This window comes from Thunnus albacares, chromosome 2 (assembly GCF_914725855.1).
Source record: "Thunnus albacares chromosome 2, fThuAlb1.1, whole genome shotgun sequence".
Lineage (NCBI taxonomy): Eukaryota > Metazoa > Chordata > Actinopteri > Scombriformes > Scombridae > Thunnus > Thunnus albacares.
The window spans coordinates 14,941,765-14,968,613 of NC_058107.1; the positions used below are offsets into that span (position 1 = coordinate 14,941,765).

At 43.3% G+C, this 26,849-nt stretch overlaps 1 protein-coding gene across 3 annotated transcripts in view; it reads left to right on the forward strand.

The window, feature by feature from the left end:
- LOC122993548 (tetratricopeptide repeat protein 28-like) overlaps positions 1-26,849 on the forward strand; it is a 168,814-nt gene that overhangs the window by 42,310 nt on the left and 99,655 nt on the right. Inside the window, exon 1 of one of the 3 annotated variants that reach the window (XM_044367833.1) lies at positions 7,464-8,850. The exons of the other annotated variants lie outside the window; for them this stretch is intronic. Coding sequence (XP_044223768.1) covers positions 8,824-8,850 — 27 coding nt within the window. The 5' untranslated portion in view covers positions 7,464-8,823. Of the gene's footprint in view, positions 1-7,463; positions 8,851-26,849 lie in introns of those variants that run through there. 3 annotated transcript variants of the gene reach the window in all.

The window sequence follows — 26,849 nt, forward strand, 5'->3', positions numbered from 1 at the left end:
AAAGACTATAATACAAATTAAAGAGCCAGAAAGTACTGTTTTGTGTGCAATATTTAAAGCATGAAGAAACCATGTCTTCACCTCTCAGCTTGCACCAAATTAGTGTATTTCTGCTTGCTTCATGCTCTCCAACATTGCACAGAGGGAGCAGAGGAACTGGGACTCGAGATGAAGAGAGGGATATCATGCTGAGGTTGACTACACTCAGCAGGTGGTGTGATTCACCATTTTTTCTCATGTCCACCTCATTTCAAGGATGATCCAAGATTAAACAAATTCACATTCTTTGCAGTGTCATACTAATGTAAATGCAATTATTTCACTGTTAACACTGTAGCCTGAAAAATAATCCTCGACTGGTTTTTAACCCGCATTTCTAATGACCTTCCAAATGGTCATCTATACTGGGAGTCCTGCCGTGGATCTGTGAATTACTGCTGACTTGTGGGTAAATGAAGCTTTCGCTCCGGCTGTGAGCTGTCATGACCTGTTTGAGAAAAGCGGGATTGTATTCATGCGTGCACACATGCTCACATACAGTACTCTCTCTTTTTTTACACACACACACATGCACACACACACACACACACACACACACACACTGTGGAGGCAGAGACAGAAGGATTCATCAGTCATGGAGTCACGCTGAGGGTGGCAGCTTAAAGGAAGTGGTGTGCTTTCTGTCTCTCATGGTCCCTCTCTTACGTTCTCTCTCATCCATTAGTTTATCTGTCACTCCTCACTCCATCTCTCCTCAGCAGTATATCCACCCCTCTCTCTCTTTCTTCCTGGCCATCCTAGTGTGGCCTGACCTTCCTTGGGTCGTCTTCCTGTCTTCAGCAGGCCAGCAGGGGAGAGGGGCCGGCTGTTACCAGGCCAGCCAGATGGCAGTGCCTAACCTGGGACTGGAGACTCGGACTGGGGCAAACCCACTAGCCAAACTGGTGCCTGTGGCAGCAGACAGCAGCTCTGTGGGAAGCTGCCTCACCACAGCTGTAACCCCCCCCCCCCCCTCCTCCCTCCTCCCATGGCCTAAAATGCTAATTAGCTGTCTTTGACAGGTGAACTGGCAGTCCTGAATCTGTGCTGTAGCTCTGGCTTATATTTGGAGTCATTTTGTCACAGGTGGCGTTTTTGTCCCGGCACTCTTGAAAAGTTTCATTGTAGACTCTGACAGGAGGCTGAGCCAGAGCAGGATGAAGACGATTCAAGTAGAAAAATCAAGCCGATGACAAGGAGGTTTGACAGCAGGGGAGGAAGCTGGTGGGGGGTGAGAGGCAGCATGTGTTGAAGAGTTTGATGGGAAAGGACTGGAGTGTTCCTGTCCTTGGAGTGGAGTCAACCCCCCCCCCCCCCCTCCTCCTACGACTTCCCACTTCTGCTACATCAGCTACAGAGGCTCTACATCATGTGTATCAATTGCACACGCCTGTTTTATTCCTCACCAAGTATTCGCTGCACCTTGCCTGAGGATATCCTGTAAGCCACCCGTTAATGAAGGATCACAAATCATAAAGTGCGCTTTACGTAACCCTCATTTCAAAGGAGGCAGAGAGCGCAGCTGTTTGACTCAGCCACTCTCAAAAACGCCGGCTGCATGTAAATGAAGTCATCTTGCTGATACATTAGAGCAGGGCCTGTTATCTGAGTGGTCAGGGTGAAGGAGGACAACTAATTCTGGTGGGGTAACAACAGCGCTGCTTTCCTGTAACTGAGTGCTCTGTATTCCAACCCATAAGTCAGGTGTTGAGATGAAAGAGAGGCCTGCCTGTGCTACATGGCTAATTTAAGGGATTAACACCTGTTCTACCAAGGCAGATTAATCCAAATCCTGCTTTAACCCCTTTGATCTGAAGTCAGGGTGATTTAAGGAGTGGACTGGCCTAATCCCCTCACAACAGCAACCAGAAACTTACAGGTACTTGATGGAGCAGCGGTCGTCATGCTACAGTATTCACTGTACTCATTACCGCAACTTTGTGTTCATTTACTTTTCCTTTCTTACTCCGTGAAGGGACAGAGTCATTACTGAATCCTTTTGTGCATCACTCCTCTCTCTCCACTTCAAAAGGGTTAATTTACATTTGATGCGCTCTCACAGGGTTAGATTAGTAAGGGCAGGAAGAGCTGTCATTGGCATAATAAGCCTCAAGTATTAAGGTATTACAGCCTGATCGTTGAAGGAAAATGTTTTGTTAAAGTACAATCCACAGTATCTGGTCAGGCTTTGACTCAATCATACTTTTTCTTTTATAAACCCACATTTTTAACAAACCGCAGCAACCAAACGAGACGCCACACTGGGTCTTAGAAATAGTTAAATATTTGCACAGTTATTTACTATTAATTGTAGTCTGTTCAAGACATCATCAGTCATAAATTATGGCTTTAATGCTTTAATGTGCTTATTATGATTACCAGATTGTGGTGTGTGCGTGTGACTGTGTGTGCGTGTGTGTGTGTGCGTGGGTGTGTGTTTGTGATGGTAACACATGGATACATTTGATATGAGACAGAAAATGAAAAAAAAAAAAAGAGAGAGAGACTGTGGGAGAATTTGGATAGATTTGGTGTGGTGAAGATGGTGGGAAGAAAGGTAATTGAAAAAGAGAGGCATGAGTTTGGTTTTGGGGTTTTTCTAAATGAGGGACTAGAGATGGGTGGGTCTGACCACAGCATGGTTTTGTGTGTTTTATGTGTATTTGTGTGTGTGTGTGCGTGTGTGATTGTGTGTATTTGTATTCATGGAAGTAGATAGACACAAACACATTTGAATACATTGTCCTGTTCCATCTCTATGTTTAGTATATAGACAGAGGAGGACCACACAAGATCTCAGGCTCATGCGTCGGAGTATGTGGCAGCGCTGTTATTATTGATCCTGCCACAGACGTCAAACCCCAGCGCCTATTTAACTGCCGGCCTGATTTAAACAATATGCTGGAGCCCGTTTCATCCATGTCCAAGACCGCTGAATTATTAAACACATCACGACATCTATGTCTTCACAACAAATCTACTGTTGAGAGACTTTGGGGGATAAACAAGCCCTTCTTCATTAGTGTAATTGTAAGAAGAAAGAGAAAGAAGCGGAAATTAGGGGATGGGACTTGAAGACAATAAAAAGATCATAATCATATGTCTTTATCATGCTGTGTGAAGAATCATTGATTAAACGCTACGTCTCAAAAGCAAAGAAAGCTGTAAATAGCGTTGTCATTACCGCACACTTTACAGGAAAGAGATAAGCGTGTTTATGTTTTCTCTGTGGGACTAACGACCAGCTTTTGTGTGAATCAGGAAACAATGCTTTTACACTGCAAGGGCTTTTTTTTTTTTTTTTTTTTAGTTTTTTTTTAATAGTATGTGGATGTAAATAATTTTTATACTTTCAATTTACAAATCATTATTATCTCAATTATTAGTTTTATTATGTTATTAGCACTCAGTTATTGTTGTAGGAGCCATGTCCACACATTTCCTTTCTGTTTTTACTTTCTCAACTTTGAACACTATTACTTTACCGTCCATTTATGTAAATGAAATTTGTAGGCTTGGTAGGTAGGCATCACATACCACTTGCTTTACAGGTAACTTATATTCCTACTAGTAGAAATCACTTGTGCAGAGAAAAACTGCCAGTTGTATCTACTAGCCTTTACGAACTTTGAGCCCAAGTTTCTGCGTTGATGGGCGAATCTTTGGCCCCTGTGCCACCTCTACCATCCGCTACAGCTTCATTTAATGTGAGCTGGTGCTTCAGACAGTCTCCGTGTTGTTGAGTGTGATGTGACACTGAAATGAGATGATGTGCCTACAGCGCACATCATTGAGCGTGCAACCTGCCGACCGACCGGTGGTTGAATCGAGTACTTACCCTTTGCACTTTTTTGCAACATTTTTGGTCATTGTAGACCAACTGATTACACTATTTGAACTATATGTGAAACTGCGTAGTGAGCAGGGATGCATCCAGCTGAGCGCTGACCCAGCTCATTCTTCCCGGTGTGAGTGAGTGAGAGTTTCACTTTCACTTTGCTCTGCTATGAGTCTCCAGATGAACCGTCCTGCTCTCTGTGGAAAGGACCCAGCAAACAAATAAGATTTGGAATGGTTTTCAAAGCCCGTGACATCAGCCTTTGCTCGGGGCACGTTGGGTGGTCAGTGCATGTGACCTTCTCATAGCAGGGCTCCCTAACCCCCATCCATCCCTATTAGAGGGCATTTTATCAGGGACAGCAGCCAGAGTGACACACTCCCAGCTGGGCTTCCCTGGAGAAAATGCTGTGCAGTGCAGGGAAAGATCCCCACAGTGCACTGAGGTGTGTGTGTGTGTGTGTCTGTGCGTGCATGTGTTGTTACTGCATGTGTGTGTGGAGTTGTTCTCTGCAGATAGGACCCTGTGACTCTGAGATATGCACAGGCTCATTAATTAGAGGCTCTCATTATCCCCCCTCAGGCTCCAGACACTTAATCAACACCAAGCTCCAACTAAGACACACGCATGTACACACACACACACACACACACACACACACACACACATGCACTCATGCACACTCATCTCACACAGTCCACAGCAGGCTAAATTCTGACACAACATCATCCAAGAATAGAGCACTGTAAAAGAGGTGAATGAATGAATGCTGGTGGGGGTTATTTGTTTTCAGTGATGTGCGGCACAACAGAGTGGGTGGGTGTCAGTGCTGTTTAACACTTTTATTATTATAATGTTGTTAAGCATTTCAAGACAGATTCATCCATCTGCCATGTCTCACTATGAAAGCAATCTGTCAAACACTGTAAATTATATTCTTACTTTACAAATTTCCACGCTGGAAATATGATAAATGAGTTTTCAAGGCCCATTTCTTTACGACTATTGCTCTGATTGTTTTTGTAATATCTAATCCTCATATGTCCGCTGTCTTCGAGTGAGACCTTGTAAAAGAGTGGACAGTCCTGTGCGTGTGTGTGTTTATATTCTCACAGGTGTTTGCATATCACTATTTACATACAGTACGTCTGCGCATGTGACATCAGGGCACATATCTCTTTGCTCTTGCTGTGGGATTTATTGCCTTGACAGTCCTTGTAATTAAAAGGCCGCTGTTTATTCAAATGGGGTAAGGATAGCGCACAGCGACACTCCAGTGTCAAGAGCAAGAAAATAAATTACCCTCAGACGTACAGTACAGGAGAGCTTCTGGAGTGCTGCTCCTCTGTGGGGCTTTTAAAAACCCTTTTTTTTTTTGACAGTTTTTTTCCAAACAGATTTTGTCACTATCATCTCGGTGATGCACTTTTTACATCATGTGGGCTGAAAAACGGGCGATGATATGCAGATAGATACATGCAGGCAAATGAGCGGATATGCACAGAACTGTGTCCACATCAGATAGGATGATTTCACAAATACAGATTTCTACTTTCTACAAAGTCTAGTTTCTGACTATCTCAAGTGGAACTGATTAGCTATGTGTTGAAGGCAGATTAAGACTCTTTCAAATGTGGCTGACTGAGCTACTTCATGCCACTAACCTCTGTTCATTGCAGTAGAAAATGTCTGCCTTGTGGAAAAAAAAAAAAAAAAAATCTAACAGTTGCAAGGATATTTTACTAGAATAATTCTGTGACTGTGAAGAAATGGTAATAACATTCCTAAACTGTCGGTGTCTATAAATCTATTTTCCTTCTCTTTGCTCAGTACACAGTGTTGTTAGCAAACCACAAAATAATTCATGTTTTCCTCTTTATGTCAGTTTTAAGTAACAATCCATGACACTGACTGTTAAGCTGGAAACGCAGCTCTTAGTTTTAAGATAGCCTTCAGTAGCGTGATGAAATATTTTAGGCTTAGCTGTCCAACCTACATTACATAACAGCAAAACTGACTCTATAAACTAGTCTAACTCATCTTTATGAAACCAGCCCCCCGATCAAAAAATACAGCGGAGACATTTTTGAGGGCATGGTTGGCAAGAACAAGAAAAGGAAGCACAAACTTTTAAACAGCTCCAAGTTGTGGAAAATGAAAGAGGGGGGTTTTTGTTTCCCTCTGAAGGCTGGAGTCTGATTTCCTGTGCGGCTCTGATTGGGAAAGCAGAGGCACGCACAGGGAGCCACTTCTGTATGGAGATGCCAGATGACAGGCTTCACTACGAACAGACTGTTGCCGAACAGCACGCTGAAGTGGCCTTTGATTGATCATCAAACATGTCTTTTATGAAACAATCTCTTGTGTAAACCTGCTTTAGATGGCGGGACTCCCGTGTCTGAGTGTGAGCGTGTGTTTTTGAAAGAGAACATAATGTAAACAGTATCTTTGGGCTGTGTTTCTTTACAGCATTGTAGTGCAGTGCCAACAGGAGTCAGAGGAGAGGTGGCGATAGGAATAAAGATTTGATTCGCCACAGAATACGGCGGAGAGCGTCATTCTGCTTGGGTGCCAGCTGTGGTTTTGGTGTCAAACATTTTGTTCGTGTTCATCCATGTGGATTACCGAGTGTCTTGAGGATTCCCTGTGCACAGCAGGAGTTTGTCCATAATGCCATATGTCAGCTTGTCCCCTCCTCCTACTTGTCTTTTGTTATCTGAGTGACCCCTAGGCGCACCGTGTACCCCGCTGACCCTGAAGACACACCAGCTTATTGACCGAGCCACAGCTCCATAGAGTCCATTACCTAAACCAATTTAACCACAAGCTTATTTCACCTGATTTCACCACACGTCAGTATCATCAGCATCGACCTCCTTTAATTCGCTGTTCTTCTTTGACACAATACCAAATGAATAAACAGTAATATTGTTGCTTTATTAACGCTGTCACATATCCAGAGATTAATACGCTGGTTTTGCGCTGAAGCAACTCGGTTCAGCACAAGTAGTTCTGTTTTAAATGTTGATAGCTGCTCAGCTTTGAAAGCCATTTCTTTCTATGACTGTGGCAGTGATTGTGGCGAGAGGGTTCTAACCAGAATAACCATGTCCTCTGTTTTGAATTTAACTCAGCCCACTTTTACAATTAATGAAAGAAAGTCAGTCTTTAAGCATGGAAAAGCTGCAGATCTTTTCTCACTCTGGCCAGATAATGCCAGACAAAATACTTGGCAATGTTATGCACGTGAAGGCTGTGTGCAGTAAAATATTGCACAGTCTACTGTTTGTGACAGCTGCTCTACGAGCGGGAGGGAACAGGGGAAGTGTACATAAACAGGGTTGTAGTTGTCTCCGGCGTCCAAGGCTCCCCGTCCTTTGTGACTGGTGTCTTTTATTCAGGAATTCAATCTACTATTCCCACACAAATAATCAAGGACAGTAGCCTCTGCAGATAGAGATCAAGGCGGCAAGTCACAGCAGCAGTGGAGTGTGATGTTCTTTGAATCTCCTTAGCTCATTAACACCAGTTAAAACTGTGATGGGCTTGTGTAGTATTGCGGGGTTTAGAGCTGCTGAGTGGATGCACCTTGTCACCTTGCTTTATGTGTCAGACAGGAATATTGTAAACAGGTGAGAGTTTAAAGTAGATAAGGGCATTTAGTCAAGGTTTCATAACTGTGGTTTTAACAGCATTATGGTGACTATATTTAAACTGTAACAGGTTTATTATATGACCTGATGCACGTTGAATTGTCATTGAAGTGGAAACAACATGTATATGCAACATACATTTTCACTTTGTAGACTAATTCAGTATTAACCTAAACCTAAAGATGTTCGACCCACCAAAGCGGAGGTTGGTACACTGTATATACGGTACATTGGACTGGCACAGCAGGGTGGCACACGGCTAGAGAGGGTGTCCTAAGGTTCATTACTTGGAACAGCCAGTGTTGTTCGACCTGGAGAAGTGTCCTTGAGCAAAACACCAAGCCACAGCCCGCCTCCTGTCTGGACGACCGCGTCAGCTCAATGCGTAATTGTAAAGCGCACTTTTTGGCAAATCTGTGGCCGGCGGCGCTATGACCCTGCTACCTTCTGCCTCCTCAGCTCCACTGCTCCAAGTCTGTAAACTGCAAGGCTGGAAGAGCGCAGGGAAGGAAGTCATCAGAGAGCTGTAGTCCAGTTTGTTGCTGTTGCAGGAATCAGGATATCCTTCCAGCTCCTCACAGAAATTCCAGGGATTTTTTTTTTTTTTTGGTGGTTGTACACCCTCCTCCTGCTGCAAGTAATCTCCCCGCTTGTCGCGCTGTGTCCGCCGAGCTGTTTGACTGTTTCTCCACGAATACTTCCGAAAGTGTGTTTCAGCAACTGGAAAGGAGGATTTGACCACTGTAATGAATATTTCTGCATTTTAGGACACACTCCGTCTCTCTATCGCTTCCTTTGGATCCAAGAGGAAAAAAAAACTGGACATAGTCTATCCGCATTGCGTTGGACTAATGGTGTAACCTACTTACAGGGACGACTTCGTTTTCAAAAAGTTTAAGAATACATTTTTCCTGACACCCAGTCTGGATTGGTCGTGGAAGCGCCGATCCTGCGTACCGACTGAGGAGGGAGTGGGTTCATAACGGACTCGTACTTTGGATTTACGCACAGGAACCTTCCCCCCCTCCCCAAACATTGTCAGTCGACACCATGTGTCTCTAATTTATTTTCCGAGCTCAACTGTGGATTTAACCGGTGTATGATTTGTGTGGACTGTGCTGTCTCCCCTCAAAATTGCCGCAAACCCGAGACTCGCACATCATCATGCATCAGAAAATCTGCTGCAAAATTGAGGGAAGTCGCGAGGCAGCATGACTTGGGCTCTGGATTTCTTTGAATCTACATTCCTTTATCATATAATATCTTAATGCTGTTCAATTTTGGTTTACAAATATGATGAAATGGCAGCCCCGGAAGAAGGTGAGTCTGTCTGTTTTTTTTTTTTTCCTTCCAATTATGGCGTAAAATATAACGTTTCTCTGGATCACAAGTTGGAAAGAGGGCACAGACTGATGGTCTCTCGTTTACTACAAATGATAGAACCAGATGGTAATAACAGCACTACCGTACTGTAACCAGAACAGAGTTTATAACAATATACAAGTTAATATTCCCTTTTCACGAAGATCTTTCTCACAATTTATACCTTTTCTCTCCCAGACTGTCTAAATGACTGAGTGAGACAGCAATCAGCTGTTTTGCTATGCACTGTATACAACTTATAACAATCTTCCATATTAATAATGCTGACTCAGAGCTATAAAATGTGTTGCAATGCCATGTTTATCTTTTTACTCTCTGTCCCTGTATTGTTTTGCATGTTCTGTATGTCCTGCTCCTCTTTACATACAGACAGGCTTACAGTACATTGTTAATCAGGACTAATCAAGACATCAGTGATTCATGTGTCCTGTACTGAATCTCTGGAGTTGTGGACATATACAGTGTTGAATCCTGCGTCCGAATAGGAAAATCACCTTTTGAGAATGAAATATAGATGGTGAAACACTGCACCTCAGCATGCATGTGAAAGTTTCAGAATGAACTGGCACCCCTCCTTCAACACATAAACATCTTTTAGGGGGTTCTTTAAAAGCGTGTGTCTTGGTGTCTGGTTTCCTCGGTCAGACATACTTTTTCTTAGACAAATTTGTTTTCTTAAGGCATTCTCTCATTGCTCCATTTTCATAGCCTTCGAGTATTACAACATGGAAAATATCTGAAAATCATCTGGGGTCTATAAAAAACTGGTAGCACTAAAATGGCTATGGTTAGGATTTTTACCAGCAGGGGGCACTTGTCTGACAAGAAGCAGTCCTCCTGTGCTGAAGTGGGGTTTACACTGGTCTATAGGAAAAGAAAGAATAAGGATGAGCAACCCTTTTTCTTTCCTCTGTTGACTGTCTTGCATCATTGTGGCTTTTCTATTTTCCCAAAAGATTTTATTCAACAGCAGCATTAAACATTTGCAGAATTTTTTCCTTCTGGCCCAGACATTTTTGCTTTCTCAGCTGTGACATGATGATGATGATGATGATACCCTGTATGTACCCAGTATAAGGAGCACTAGTAACCAGTGCCAGAAGTAGTGTAACCAGCACTACTACTGGTTCTGATAGTAGTTGAGGCCCACTTCAGTGTGTTTGAGCTTAGAAACCTAAGATACCTCAATTAATTTACGTCTGTTGTTTCTTCCACATCATGTGTCACTAATGTGGATAATCACATCCTGAAAGATGAGATGAAAGTGAATGATCTAAACCGAGATCATGTTGAATTATCAACAGAGAAAATAAAAGCTGTGTGCATGCTCTAATGATTTCTACAGCTGTGCGGTTTAGAATCATCCATAAGACCCCCCTTTGAGGACCAAAAGCCTTTCTTCACTACAGGAATTGATTCCCAGTCACACTGCAGTCATAAGTGCTCAACCTGAAAAAACCATAAAACACACTGTCCTTCATATGTAGATTGTCTTTTCATAAATTTTACTGAGGTGAACACACCAGATCACTCCATTTGATGGCTCTCATCAAAAAACGAATAGTGTGATGTTGATTAATTAACCTGTTGGTGATGTTGGATGCAAGTTGCATATGTATATGAACACATGCACAAACACAGGCTTACAAAGTGGTGAATATTTTTGAATTACTTGCCACCTGCGTTGCATGTGCATGTGTTTGTGGGTGTGTGTGTGTGACATTGTCACTTCAGTCTAAGCCTGACAAGGATGTCCTCTCGCTAAGATATTGCACAGAACAGGCAGGATGCTGGAATAAACAACCATTGTGCTCCACATTCAAAGGAAAGTGATTTTTCCTGAATGCAGTGCTCTCTTTAGAAAAACACACACACACACAATAATGTCACAAAAGGTCCTTGAGTTTTCCCATTCTGGCTTCTTGTATATCAGCTTTTCAATCTGTCTCTTTACTTCACTTGTAGTTCAATGGGAATCAATAGAAAGTGTGGGAGAATCATATTGATTCAGGCTGAGTGTCCAGTCCACCTCTTCATAATGGATTACACTAATGAGTCAAAATTCCAAATCTGTGATGTTGAAGAAGAGAGAGAGCAGTTCCCTTAATGTTGTTGGCAGATAGCTTATCTGTTCTGGAAAGAGAATGAGAGTTAAAGCCCTTTTTTTTCTTTAAGTGTGATTAACTCTCTTTTCCTGCGATTTGGTGGAGTTGCTCCAAACACCTGAGACGTTTAAGAAAAAGTGTCCATTACACAATGGTAGGATGTGGAAGGGGAGGCATATGACTAAAGGCTGACACATAGTTTGGTTTCTGATAATAGCCTGACCAGGCTGTCTGCCCAGTGTTAATCAATGTTTTCTGCAGAGATAACTTATTTGATGGGCTTAACAGCCAAATGCAACAATGAACAGGTGGCCCCTGTTCTTCTAAGGAAAAGAGACACTTATGTTTTTTGTTAGTGATGCTAAGGAATGCTAACATGGCTCTTGCTGTGCTTAAAATGGGGCAGCGTGGGTGTACAGCACTGGCCACTGCAGTCCTCTTTGGTATATTATTAAAATATGGACAGTATATGTCCTGGGGGAAAGCTAACTCAATGAAGCAAATGGCAGTGTGCCTAAAAATGCACTGAAATCAATGAAAGCCACTGATAGTCTCACCAGGTCGCATTTAGAGAATGAAGAAGCTGTGGGATGCAGGTTTAAAATTCCACATTTCTGGGTGAAAGAAACACTATTTTTTGTACCTTTGTATGTTTGTACATGTGTGCATACAAGTCCAAAGTGGTTTGGACATTAATTATAGAAACTGAGATAGTTGGAATTCCAGAAACGTGAGAAAGTAGGGGAGAGTCCACAAGTGGCTGGCAAGTCTGCATGTCTTCTACCTTACTGTATCAGACAGTGACTTCGACTGTGGTTTTTTCCTGGTCCATGAAGTTTCTTTTGAAACAGCCAGAAATCATTACAAGGTTGTTTTTTTGAAGTCATCATCACCTCATGTTGTCTTGAGCAGAATTGCTCACAACCTGTTAATATGTTGGGTGGTCTCATATAACAAAACTATGCTCTTCATTTAGAATTCGCATTATGCCTTGTGGCAGTATGACCAAGTCAGAGGGAAGTGACTGTTTGTTTTTGTGGTTGTGCCAGATGTTTCTGTGGGTTCCACACAGTTGACTTAAAGCCTTCTCACCTGAGAGGGACAGGATGCCCTGCTCATGTTTCTGTGGCCAGACTCACTGGGAACTCTGACTTTTACTGTTAGTGGGGGCACTCTTACATCTCTGACCATGTTCATTGGCTTTTCACCTCGGGGGAGTTTCTCATGCTGCTTTTCCTCTTTGATTCGGTATTATTTATGAGCTCTCTGGTGGGGGGAAAGGGCTATCTCTCCCCCCAGCGCTCAATCAGTCCCTGTGACGTCTCCTGGCTGGCAGCAGCACAGCAGTTTTGGAATACATTTACAGCGGGGGGAAAACCCGTCAGAATGTGAAGAGAAGCGCTGGAAGACACACATCTGAGGAGAGAAGAAAGTGGGCAAAGCTGTCAGTAGGGGAAGGAATCACTTGGCAGAAGCTGAGTGTGCTGGACAAAGATTGAGATACATCAGAGAATAAATGAATGGGGCCTAAATTGTGGGATTGTAGGAAATGAGGGGATAGATGGTTGGATATTGAGGAGAAGAAGAAGAAATGTAATTGCTGTAGAGCTCCAGATATTGAGAGAATCTGAGATGGTTGGGATTCCAGAAAATGAGAGAAAATGGAGAAGGGATGGAGGCTAGAGAATAAGATGGTGCAGGAGATAGAGATTAGGAGTTTAAGAGTGAGAGGCCCTAGAGTGATGCAGCAGGGATAATTAATGATAGGGAGTGATAGCACCTGCTGTTCCTGATGCTGCGCAGTATTTACGGCCCAGCATGCCGAGTGGAACGGGATGCGGCTGCGTGGCCAGCCCCCCTGGCCCATCCTCCTGGGGGTATGAAAAGACAGGGGTGAGGGGGTGGGGATTGTGTCAGGTGAGGAGGAGGAGGGGGGGGAACAGCGACTCAGCAATTCAGCTCAAATTTATGTGCTGTACTCGCTCCCAGTCCACCACCTCCCAATTGGGAGAGCTGGACAGAGATGGAGGACAGAAAGAAGAGCTTCCAGGAATGCAAGGCCTCCCTCGCTCTCATTGTGGCGCAGCGGTCTGCAGTACCCACAAGCTGCAGGCACATGCCCAGCAAGGTACTCTTGGGAGTCCGCTGTCAAAATATAACAGGAGAAACAATAGAAACAATGGTGACTGGGCCCTCCTGCTCACATTAATCCTCATTCCTGAGACCTGCACATTCCACAGTGTGTGTGTGAAGATGGATTTTTCGGATAGCAAGTTGTAAATGCAAAGATTGATTTATGTGTGGAACAGTCCATTTGTAATGTTTTCCTCCAAGCCTCAGAGCACTCATTTCTGATTTGCTATAGCTTTCCTTTACCCCCCAGTGCCTCTGTTAGAGCAAATGAAGCTATGTTTGAGTTTATTGAGGTCATTGTTCCAGGGGTGTGGTCAGCTGCTCTCAGGGCTCAGGAGGTGCCTGCCTCTGGGTGCCTCCACAGGGAATAAAGCAGACCTGACTTGATGGAGCACATCAATAGGAACACATTTCCTTGTTCTATGAGGTGGAACAGTCTTCTACAGGACTTAAGCTCTATTCTTTTCATTCTTTTCATTGGTTAAGCTTCTGTATTATGTACTCAGTCTTGCATATACTGTGAAGAGCTAGTGTTTCATACATAAGCTGGCTCAAACATGTTTTGAATATAGGCTGTCAGTGGCACTTGAGACACATCCCTGCAGCATATGGCCTGAAAAACATGCATACTTTTCTCTGTTTCACAACATTTATCAGAGTACAGCTGCCAAAACCGCAGTTCCTACATTCCTTTATAACTCCACACTGGACTTGTTCCAGTGGGCCGGGCGTAGTATCAGCTCAGTCTTCAGGCCCTGCAGCTGTCTCCATCTGACGCAGTGCTGGATGTTGTGACAGACATTCGCTGCTAGTGTGCTCTAAAGAGGGGACTGTGATCCAGCTTGGATGGAGACGTGTGAAGAGCACCACTAATACCACCCTGCCTCATACTGACGCCCCTAAATCCCACTAATTCCATCTCTTCTTTTGTCAGAGATGGGATTCATAAGCCCTTCTTTGAAGGCTCAATTTTCCAGGAGTGTGTCCATGGCTTAGCTGTAGCCTCATGTAGCCATAACTAGACATTCCGTTCCTGTCCAGTCTGGGTTGGCACCTGAGTGGTCAGCTTCTAGTTCTTGAGTAGATTATTGATGACTATTGTGTGTGAAAAAAAAAACGATCAATTAACCCCCGAATCTTCATAGCCACTGCCCACTTGGATAAATGGTACACAGAGCAAGAGAGAAGCAAACAAGATTAGTTGGGGCCTTTCTCACCCTTTCAGTCTTCGAGAACGAATAGGTGCTGTGCAGTGTTTTCGCAATCAAACAGTGTAGCAGACACACACAAATGGTCTCAGCGGAGTGCTTCTCTAGGGGTCACAGATACAACTAAGCCCACAGCAGATTGTTTAAGTTCCCCTTACCATCACTATGGCCTATCTGGCCCTACCTCTTCTTACTTTCCCTGCCATGCTGAATGTGGTGAGGGCAGCTAAGGAAGGTTTTTACTGCTGGCTGTAAATTCATGCAGGAAGGAAGGAGAAATGGTGCTGAGCACGACCCACTGAGCCCTTTCCATCTCTGTGTCTCAAGGCTCGGTTTAGTTGCTATTCTGTTCTTGTAAGTTTGGAGTTATTTATATGAGGCTTGTACTGGGATACTTATGTCAGGCCTATGTTTATAGTTGCTAAGATGTGGGCCAGGAACACTTCCATATCCTCCGTAGGCTTGTCTCCTAAGGGAGATTCATGATTCCAGCTCCCTTAACAAGGCAGACAGACAGGTGGTGACTGACAGGCATGCTGAGATAGATTCAGTAATGAGGACTGTAGAACAAACCTCCATGGTCCACCCCCCATTCTTCACTATTTCAAATGATCTCATGCCTCATAGATTTAATATATTTAACTGGGGGTTCTGTTGCAGTCTACTTACATTATAAGGCTGTCTTTCCCTTCTGCCTCGTCACCACGGCTCCTCTCTGCCCTCTCTGAGTTCACCCCGACGATGTTCCCTTCTGTTCTGCTCGTTCTTGTGGTTGTCTATGTCTACGTAAACCTAAGTGTGTTTTGTTTGTTTGTTTGTGCCAGTCTCTGTAGTCTACATTTGTGGATGTGACTGGAACCTCAATGTGTACCCCACCCTTCCTGCTCTGGTAAATTGCATTGCCACCTTGCTTTAAAGGAGCTGTGTAAACGAAAAAAAATGTGAAAGATCTGTTTGTGTGCCCGTGTGTCAGCTTGTTTTTCCCACATACTGTGTCTATTTGTGCATTTTAAAATGCCCTTTTTGTTTTTGTCTTGAAGTGTCTTGGAAAATGATTGTCTTGACAAGCGAGCGATATCCTTGTGTCAGATAGGACATGATTGATGGAAACTGCGCAATATTATTATCCATCAGAGATACTGAAATACTGTATCTTCTACTTCTCTCTTCCAGCCTTTTATGATCCCCTCCTCCAGTCTTCTCTGTTCATCTATATTCCTGTGACTGGGGTCAGAGGCCACATTAGAGCACATATTGTTCAACAGTCTGGAGAGTGCTCCAGTTACCACTGTGAAATCTCAAGCATCAGCGGCTTCTTAGCTGTTTAAATATACTGTGTGAGACTGAACACTGCTACAGGGGCCGGCCAGACACTACACACAACGTCTATGGTGTGACGTTACATTATTTTAAGTATTGCCTGCCTTTATAGCCGTGTAAAATGTGTTTGCTGCCTTCGCCACCTGTCTGGGTGTTCTGCATGATGAAATCACGCTGAACAGAGCATGTTTAGCGCTATGAATGCTACTCTGTCTTCTGCAATAAAAACTGGTATATGCACTCGTTCCAGCTGCTCCAATGAGGGTTGTAAAAAAAAAAAAAAAACAAAGATACATAATCACTCATTGGAACAAAAGACCATAACTTGGCACAGAACAGTGTGTGTAACGCTTCAGGTGTGAAATTACTCTCCCAATTTACATTTGTGAGTATATATTATCCCCTTCTTCTTCGTCTTCCAATGAACAATGTTGTTTTTTTCAGTTGCAGTGAAGGCTGCAACTATTGTAATAGTATTTGCTAGGTGTAATATTTGCTAGTAGTATCTTTGACAGACTGGTATAGTTCAGCTGCCCTATTAGGTCTGAATGAAGCTAAGGTACAGCTCAGGTACTGACTCAAACTGGTGAGCCTTGTGGTATAATGAGTGGATACATTATACTCCTCAGACACTGAATACTTCTCGTTTGTTGCCTCTGGATAGTGCGCGGTTTTACAACAGTGCCCTGGGGTCATTATTGTAACACACCCATGCTGCCTGGCATTTGGACATGTGAAATTATCCATGCCTGAGTCTGTCAGCGAACACGACTGCATGTGTCCATCAGGCTCCGACCAACAGCAGCAGCCCCTCAAAGAGGCTAAGCTGCCTGCCTTTTAGCAGGTCCTTGTCAAGATGTACATCTGAATTTGCACACAAAATTCTCACCTGCAAGCCTCGGGTTTTATTTTCTTCCAGACAACAGGGACATAGTATTATTTATAGCCTTGCAGTGCACACAAGCTCAACAGCTATCAGCTTGAAACTCATATGAATTCATATTAGGTCCTCATATCCACTATTGTTGGTTTGAGCTAAGCTGTTGACATTTACGCCAACAGATCCATTTCCCCCAGCTTTCTATCACTCCATCCCCTCATTCCTCAATCTCAGCATTGTGCTGCCGCTCCGAGCTAGCAGAATAGGGCCTCAGGCAGAGCAGGTGCAGGCTGCTGTGATGGTGGCTCTTCGACACACACACACACACACATACATACACATGGGCACACCCAGGGGAGACGGGTTGGCTGTGGTACCACTCTCAGTGAAATGGCAGACCAGGATTGTTTGTTGGAGAGGAGGAAAAGCTCTGTGCCGGTTGTATTTCGCGGTCTAAGTAGAGAGTGAGCAGGTGTTTAGAAATTAAAGCAGTCCTCAGTGTGCCAATGTGCTCTTGGTCCCAAAAGAAGTATGTTGATCTGGTAAAATCCTGTTCATTGCAAATCTGTTGACAATGCCGAGCGTTTCTCTGCCAGTTGGTGTTTTTGAAGTGTGTCTTTCTGGCACTGCGTTAAAATTCTAATTTGATAAGTTGGTTTGTCCCTAATGCTGTGATTCTGCATTTGATGAAATTATATGGTTCAAGGCATTAATCAGTGGAAACTAGCTAAATCTCTTGGCTAAGATGCATTGTTATTTGTAAGATATGCAATAACTTTGCTCACCAAGATATTACTGCAGTGGATATCTTGCAAATAGAGTGTCAGCGACTGTACAAACGTATCGGAAGAAGTCCTGTTATATATATATATATATATATATATATATATATATATATATGGATGAATAGTTGTTTCGTGAGGAATACACTTTGGATATCTTCATGTCAGAGTTATAGTGTGGAGAAACAGTTTGACATGTAATCTCTTGCTCTTCTTGTTTCAAGAGTGTCTGTCCTCTCTTATTTTTTCATGCTGCGTTTTGTTCAGAAAAATAAAAATTGACTTGACATTTGAAATGGATTTCTAATCAAAGTGAGAGGCAAATGTAATGGCTGCGTGATTGAGCTGTCAGTCTGATGACTGTCTGCGAGACAGCTTTGATAAAATACTTTGGAATTCTTTATTTCTACTACATGAGTAATAATTAGAAACTGATGAAAAATGTTGAACAATAGAAGAATTGCCGATCAGTGTGTCACATTTAGGGTGCTGCTTTTCCTCATTGCACAGTACATGTGACACATGTTTCCTTTGTAAATGGAGTTTGTCAGTCTTGTGAGCACTGTGTGGCAAACAGATGGACTGGCAGGTTGACAGATAATGGAGATGCGAATGTGGCGGGCGACACTCCTTCTGAGACACCTCTTTGACTGTTATCACAGCCACTTGTCCCCCATTCCTATGAAGAGGGACTCATTTAATTCCCTGTCCTCGTTTCCTGCAATGACGGAAATTGTCGCCTTGGCACAGGAACTGCTCATCTCAGGAAACACAAAACACAAAACAGAAGACAGAAAGAGCGTTTTCTACCTTTCATCCAGTACGCATTCTGTGACCTCCGTTTTTTCTCATTATCTATTGATGCACGTGCTTAGTTGTCTCAATCAGAGCTCGTCTTTAAGTGCTTTCCTGTTTGGGAAATTAGCGTCAAATGATCTTGTTTGAGTGCCCGTCTCTTCTTGGCTTGTGTGATGGTTAGTCTCAGGGGATTTGTGAGAGGAATCAGATCGGAGGTTGTTGAGAGGAGGGGGAGTTATGAAACCTGATTAGAATATGGTTTGAGTTAATTAACTAAGACTTTTTTTCTCATTCCATCTATATATGTGTAATCTAATTACAGATGGTGGTTTTCCAGTTCCTATCAAATGAAAATGTAACTGGTCCCATGAGAAAGGAAAAGGGGGGGGGGGGGGGGGGGGGGGGTAGAGGCAAGAAATGATACTCCTCTCAGCTGCCCACCCACCTCCTCCACCTCCTGGACTCATCTTCTCAAAGCTGTGCTGAGGAGTTAACAGATGTGATGTCAGAGCAATCAAAAAGCTTTTTCTCCGCCATTCTGCAGTGCTTAGTTCATACCAAGCGCCTGAAACCGCCAATATGTCTGCCGAAGACGCTGTAGGTGTCTCACTATTTAATGAATTTTGATCAAAAATGCAAGTATGTTTGTTGCAGAAAACAATGACCTGGTTTCTACACGTGTCTTCAGACAGCTAACAGCTCCATAAGTTATGTTGTTCTCTGTAGGCAACAATTTACGCATGTGATGAGTTGAACATAAATTGCATCATGCTTTTGTTATAAAGGAGAATGATGGGAACATTGTAAATGAATTGTAACAGAGCTATGGCATTACCCTAAGAAATGGTGGGCTACAGAGTGTTTCAGCTGCAGTGTGGACCCCAGACATAATTGCGAACAGATGTCAGAGGACCTCTCATATTCGTTTCTGTCGTCCTTCCACCGCCTTTGTTCTGCCTGCGTCTTCCAACTCCTTTACATCTTTCTTTCAAACTTCTTCGAGTATAGCGAACTTCTTCATGCTGACATCTTCTTTTGTTTCTGCTTGTTGAATATCTGAGCAGCTCTTGTCATGGTAGCTGATTGGAAAGATCAAGAGCCGCTCTTCAACTCCAGTCTCTTTGTATAAGAGAAGTTAAAGGCCAAAAATGCAATTCAAGCACTTCTGTCTACCCTCAGAGATGACACTCATATTAGTGCCAACGTCTTGCTTTCCTGTCTCACATCTTTTTCTTCCTTTTTTCTCTCTGTCTAAATTCAAACCCCTCATCTCTCCACATCTACCTCTGCATATCCTCTGTACTCCATCTTTATGTCAGTGTCTCTTAGGAAGAAACAGCCCTTAGCTGTAAATTGGCCCATTTCTCACATTTCATTTTGGAAAGTTGAGGCAGGTAGAGACGAGAGGGGGAGAACCTGCTAGCCCAGCACATTGCTAGAACTGTGAATTCATTAGTATTCCTGGGTCCTTGAAACAAGAGAACTCAAATCAGCCAGAAATTTAGTTTTTTCTCTATTGCATCTCACTGTAAGCCCATCAGCACATGTACACAAGCATCTCATATACTGGTCATGAGATGAAACAGAAGCAGGCAGTTAACACAGAACATTTTTCAGCACACCAGCCTCAGTGCTTTCCTAAGTGAAGAAAAATATCAGGACAGTTCCATTATTCTGCAAATGTGTAAGTCCGTAAAAGCATAAAATTAGATATCTGTGGAGCATAAAATTAATTCTGAGACCTCTACAAAAGGTCAAAGGATATTTTCAAACTAAACCCATGATTAGCTTCTTGTTTGACATACAATGTTAATGCTCGGTAAGAAGTTACCCAGTGTGGAATTGGTATGTCCAGTCACACATTAATCCAGCTTTGAAGTCTTTTAAGTCTTTTGTGACCTACTAAGGATTACGGATGAATTTCCCATATTGTCCTGATGCATGTACATAACATTTGAGACATTATTGAAATTCGTGGTTGCAGAGCATTTTGCTGTTGTAGCAGCCTGTTCGTGCTTGCCGTCCCATTTTTCTTCAGTCGCTGCTTTTTTTCGTGGTCGGAGATTAGTGGGAGGAGGGTGTAGCAGCCAATTACAGTTATATCTTTGTCCAACCGTAGACTCCCCACTGTCTGCAGCCACTCTCCTCAGTCAAAAGAGCACCCCTCTTTTTCTCGGTAGCCCAATTTGTCAAGATCACTCATTCAGATTGGTGTCATTTTGAGTGGGGGCTGGCGTCTGCCTTTAGAGAGGAATGATTATGGCGAAGCAGATGAAAAAAGGCAAAATGCAGATGATCCTTAATCTCTTTTGAGGAGTCGTACCTCCTCTTGCTTTTCTTCGCCTCTTTATCTCATGATCCCATTTCCTTTTCGTTCAAGGTCTTCCTGGTGTCCCATTGACCTCTCGTTTTATTCCCCTTGATTTCTTTCTCTCTTGATTTCTCCACCCTTCATTTTCTCTTTTCTCTCTTATTCCCTCTTTAAATTTACCATACTCCACTTTTTTTCTCCTTCCTGCTTCCTTCTAGTCTTTCTCTCCTCTTGGCAGCTGACTCCTTTAATGTGTGTGGACGACACAGCACCGACCCCATGTAAATATGTAGGCTAATCTGGGCTTTCATTAGTTTGTGTACATGAATATTGCATGACTGGTTCTCCTGTGCTAGCCCAGATTAGTTCTCAGTCTTTTCCCTTGGTTAATTGAAAACCATTATAACTGACTGCAGTCAGGAGTCGTGCTCCAAAAATCTCCTTTCTCAGGCTGTGATGCGGCTGCTCTGATCCCCCCCCACCCCTTCCCCACCCTCCCGTACCCCCCTCCCGTCAAACCCAAAGCCCGCTTTTCAAATGGACACCAATCAAAAGGCTCTTCTGGGAGAGGCAGAGCAGAGTGTTGGGAAATGAGGTTAAGTGCGCAGACTGACCGACCTTCAATATTGCAACGCAGTCCATATCAGAATCTGACAGCCCGTGAGAGTGTGGAAAGAAAGGGCTTGGTGGGACGAGTTGTAATTGGACTGGGATACCAGAGAGTAGACGAAGCATTTAAGGCTCCATCCTGTCTATTTTCAGTGCATGAAGGGTATGAGATGACAGATTCAACCTCTGTGTTGTTTTTTTTTTTTTTTTTTTTTTTTTTTTGACAAGAGCTTCTGTCTCCTTTTGACCGCAATAAACAACACAACGTTCACAATACATACACTATATTCTTAATTCAGACTGGGTGGTAGAAGTCTACGTGACAGACCGGGCATGTAGAAAATGTCAGCGCCGAGTTCATAATTTTACGCTCTGCATTTTTTCGCTGGTAGCTCAGATCTTCAGAAGAGTGTCTTTGGGGTGCTATTTTAAACAGGCCTCTCCCTTTTCTATCTGATCTTGTGTTGTTACTCGGGGATATGGGTGGTGGGGGGGGGGTTGAGCAGAATGTGTCGAGACTCTTTGGAAACAAGGTCCTCCATGTTGCCCCTGGACACGTTCCCCCTATCAAGCAGCTAATTTTATGCAACCCTCATCATGCCTTTGGAACAGAGAAAGAGACAGAGAGAGATATTATCTTCAGGATGGTGCCGAAATAAGAGGAGGAAATTGGGTGGAAACTCTTGCTATGCATAAAAGCCAGCGGTATATCATCATGGGAGCATGTTTTCCTGCCTCCATCCTCCAAAATAGACTATCCTACTGTTGTCGGTTTGCCTCTCTGTTTCACTTTTTATGTGCTGGGAGGTTGGGAGATGTGAGCTTGTCAATGTAAGACGTTTACGCATCAGCTGAGATGGATATATATATATGTTTCTCCTAGAGCATCTTGAGAATGCCAGTACCTGTGATGAATATTTACCCAAATCGCAAGACTCTCCCTACAATTTCATGTATTTTCTACACCATTAATTCTCTGTCAAATATCTTTGCTTTCTTAGGCACTTTTCTCACACCTGTGCTGCTTTGTTTGAAAACAGTAACATAATTCTGTTTTCTACCTTGACCTTGATATTGTTCTGCTGACACATTTGTGTGTAAGAGTCACATTATTTCTCAGGCTGGATACTGAAGCATGTTCTCCTAGCACAAATAAAAAAAAAAAAACATGCCATTCCCTTGCTCCTTCCTTTTTTTTCTTCTTCGCCCAATTTCCCCCTGTCTAGTCCCACCACATGACACACTGCAATGCTGGCAGGTTTGTGGTAAGGCTTCAGGAATGGAAATGAGATGCATGGTGGCACTGTGTCAAAGAGCAGCAGATTGAACATTAGCCTGAATGTTCCAGCAAATGTTTGCAGATTTTTTTTATTCAAATTAGCCGTGAATATTGGCTCAGGAGCCAAGGGTGCAGAGAGAGCTCTGCAGTGGACACCTGCTCTGTTTAACCCCACATGAGGTGTTCATGTGTTTGGGTGATTGCTTGAATTATCACAAGTAAGAGTTCAGTATGTGTGCTATTTGTGTTCGCCTCCGTTTTTTTGGCGCACGTGGCCCAGGGGAGCATGAAAATAGAGAACAGAATGAAAGTTAGATTTAGCCGCCTTTAGCGACTTATTAGTTGTATATGGAGTATGTCTGCTCTGTTTTCCCGAAAGCAAAGTTTTCCACTTTTAGTCTTACATTTAGTCAAACAATGAATCTAAACCCGTGAAGAGGGAGGGCTGCTCCAGCTTGACTTCAGACAGGATTATTTATGGTGTATGTGCCTGTCGTTGGTGTTTGACTTATTGCAGGGTCACAGGATGTGGGTGGATTTAGGTGGTACTTTATCACTCTTACCTCGCCATTCTCATTCAAGTCACGTCCCACCCTGTCACTACGCTGGGTCACCTCCAGTATCTGCATCTGTATCTGTGTGCGTGTGTGTGTGTATGTGTTTGTGCCTGTATGTAGAGTATATACTGTATACATGTATTTGCACAACACCACTTGATACTATTGACTCGGACCACACACGCCACCTCCCCTCCAGACACTGACGACACGTGTGGACCGGCGATTAAACTCTCATGTTGCTCTCACGTTTGTGTACAAAATAAGGGCCGTAATTATTCAATGCCTCGATGCACCGGATGTATTCACCCAAGTTCCTGGCAGTTGATTCATTGCAGAACAAATTTACAAGCACTGCCCACTGATTCATTTACAGTATCATGTACCTGCTCCTCTTTCAACCAGCCAGCAGGGCTACAAGACTGTCTGCCAGCAAGTAGACTCAAAGTCTCCACTGATCTCAGTCTACTCATAAATTTATGTTTCGAATATTTAATTTTATGCAGTCAATCATATAAAATAGAGGCACTGAGTGATTTAATATCAGCATTAATTAACTTAGAAGACAAACTCCAAATGGTGTGTTGGATCAACAGCCGTAATGTAACAATGTTGTAACAAACTCTGCCCTTGTGTGGATTTGTGAGGCTATATCTTTACAGTATACGGCGTATTGCCCTCAGCCCTCCCTCTCTGTCCTTGGTTGGTTTATGCGCGCTGACAGTGGCTGCCCTGTCCCGCTTTTAACCTTACTCTATAGCCATGACTGATGGGATTCACAAGCCTCCTCTGTGCTTCACCTCTCACAGATGATATATGTTTGTAGAGAAATTTACCTTTGCCAGTTTGTGAGTTTGTGTATGTGTGTGAGCGTGGGTTTTTTTTTCTTTTCTTTTTGTGTGTGTGTGGGTGTGTCTGATCCTTGATTTTGACCTCCACTTGGCAGAGTGTTGTGTTCTGTATTTTTTTTTTTTGCTGCAGGATTTGTCTTTGCGTAATTTAGCTTGGGAAGCACAAGTGTCTGCAGCTCGTGTCTCTTGACTAACTCTCGGCTGACTAGATATCCTGTCAGTCGGGTATTAAATGTTTAATGCCAGTGGATGTAGAAGATTGCCTTCTACTTGTCCTGATTAAATATTTAGGGCTGTCTGAATGGTGCATTTGACATTGCTAGGTGCTGAGGGACCCTGTTCTCAGAGTGAAGTGTGGGAACATAACTGACTGCCAGCTGTCTATTTGGTTGTGACTAGGGTGCAACTGGGACCTCAGCAGAGTAAAACTGGTGGCAGACACAGAATGGGGAGGTGAGAGGGGAGGTTATATTTAGCCATGTCCTTCCAAACACACACAGCCCTTGTTTCCTCTCTATACAGCATACCCCTGCCTCTTTATGAAGACCTTGCGTTGTCCTTTTGAATATAGGGGACGTTAGATGAGGATAAAACTTGGTTGACATACAGCTCTAATTCAGAGGTCTGCAGACAAATGTGAGCCATGTACTTCTTAGTTTAACTTGATGGAGACTGCAAATGCTGCCAATTTAAGAATACTGCAAATTGGACCGTACATTAACAAAAAAATTGTGTTTCCGATAGTAAAAGCTCTCCAAAGGAAGGAGATTGAAGTTCTTTCAGTTTCCATCTGGAAAATCCAGCAAAGCACCAGCACAAAGACAGGCGTGGATTAATATCTTCAAATCAAAGAGCTGCCCAAACAACCAAACGACATGATTCATTTACCTGACATCTCGTCCACAGTGGAAAAGACGCTGAGGCAGCAGTATTTTTTTAGGTTGATGCTTGATGTTGCTTTGTAGTTGATTCTGACGGTTCGCTATGTAAATAAATTAATGTGAAATTTATTCAGATCCATTTTCAGCTCTTTGGCTGCTTGGTAGACCAAGCGCCTTAATTTTTCTTATGTAGATTACAGTAATGTTACAATTCTTGTCTTTATAGTGTTGGCAACAGAACACAAAATAACATTCACAAGATATTCATGGAGCTTTAGTGTAAAATTCAGGGTTATCTTGTAATCGTAAAAATAATTAACTACATAGGCATTTTGAAATTAATATAATAAATAGATCATGACAGAAATAGTGCACTGAGTGACATATGACCATTTCATCTGTATACTACTGTTCTCTGTCTCACAGCTGCCCAGTATATGAGTTAGATATTTTTACTCTGTCTAAAACAATGGACAGATGAACATCTTTGTGTTAAGCGTGCTTCTGTGGTGTCTTCAGGGGCCTCTCAAGTTGCCCAGTCTGCCCCCTGCTTACCATATGCTCCTTCCTCAGAGGCAGTGAAAGGTGTTGGGATATCAGAAGCATATCTTGACACAGGACCCCTGGGATCCACTCAGGAGACACCTGGTCGCACCGCAGACCACTTTACAATGCTGGCTCACACTAGTTGCATTGTTCTGAGAAGCTCACAATGGAGACATGCACACAGAGATGTATTCTGCAGGAAGACAAGATGCATTCCTCTGAGGTTACGATGTACTGAACACCCTGGCACTTTCCCCAGTTCGCACATCCATATTCACATCCACATGGCTAAGACAATCCAGCAGTGTGTCACCCAAAACAACTGTAGTCTGCAACTGGGGAGATAAAGAGAAGAGAGACAAACTTAGTCCAGCTGGAGAGCATTCCCTCTGGTCAACAGAGGAAGACGAAAGTAAGTGAAAAGCATGTCTGACTAAGCCTGTCTGCTTGGCTGGCCTGTTGGACGACCCACAAAGGGACGCAGGGGATTGATCAGAGGAGGTGGGGGGGGGGACCTCCACAGGAACAGCCTGGAGGCAGGAGGAACCTTCTGCTCCACAGTCAAATCTTCTTCTGAACAGACAAATGCTCAGAGGATAAAAGTAGACTCCACTGATGTGATCACTGCCTGAGCTCAGTAATGCCACTTGATGTACATAGATGCTTGAATCACAGTTTGGCATATATGCTCTAACAGGCTTCAGTGGATGTTGGCTGGTGCTTATATTTGCTAGCTGCACCTTAAACAATAGCTCAACAGATAATTCCAGTTCATGCAATTATTGGGAGCCTCTTAGCACTTTATGTTTACAGTCAAGCCAGTCAGTCTCTGACAATCATATAGCGCAGATGTTTATTATTTGTTTACAGAAAAAAAAAGCTTTGGAACTCCGAGGGCTAAACTAATGATTTAAAGTGTGACTTGTTGTGGTCTTGCACAAAATAAGCGAATTTCATGACTGTCTGCACCCACTGTCTATTCTTTACAATATTCCAGAGGTTTGTGGTCAGGCTGTAATGCTATTTTCATTGTGTGGTTCTTTGTTTTCACTGGTATATGTTTGTTTGTTGTACCATTCTTCTCAGGAATGTTGTTGAATCTCTGTTTTTCATTAGCTGGACTGCGTCAGAAGAATCCGACCCATGATTTAAGGAGGGGTTGGAGGGGTAAAACCATGTAGGCTATTTTAATCCTGTTGTGCATCTTTCCTGCAACAATTGGAGTGCATCCGACTTCATTAGTGTACCTGTGATACTGAGGCTCCGACTCCAGCGTTTAGACTGAGGTCAGCAAGCACGCAAGACTGGATGACTGAACTCAAGAGATGCTTGTTAATATGCTAATGTGTCCACATGACTGATGGGTTAACACATAGGCTAATTATTTTTTAATTTCTCTGATTTTATGTCTGGTACGCCACTGATTTGGCTTTATTTTTCTGTGGTCACACTTAAAAACTTCCACTGCACACACCATAGCAAAGAGGGTTGTTGTGCCCAGTGTTTAGAGAACCTTGCTGGGTGGATCAAGGCAGGATAAGTGGTTAAGGTATGAAGGAGGCCTTATAGGCCCTGTTATGGCTGGATGGTTTAGCTATAATCCGATTGAGCAGACTGGGGAGACTTGAGGGGGGGCGGCATCAGGTTCTCGCAGCCAGACAGCCAGTGTGCTCACA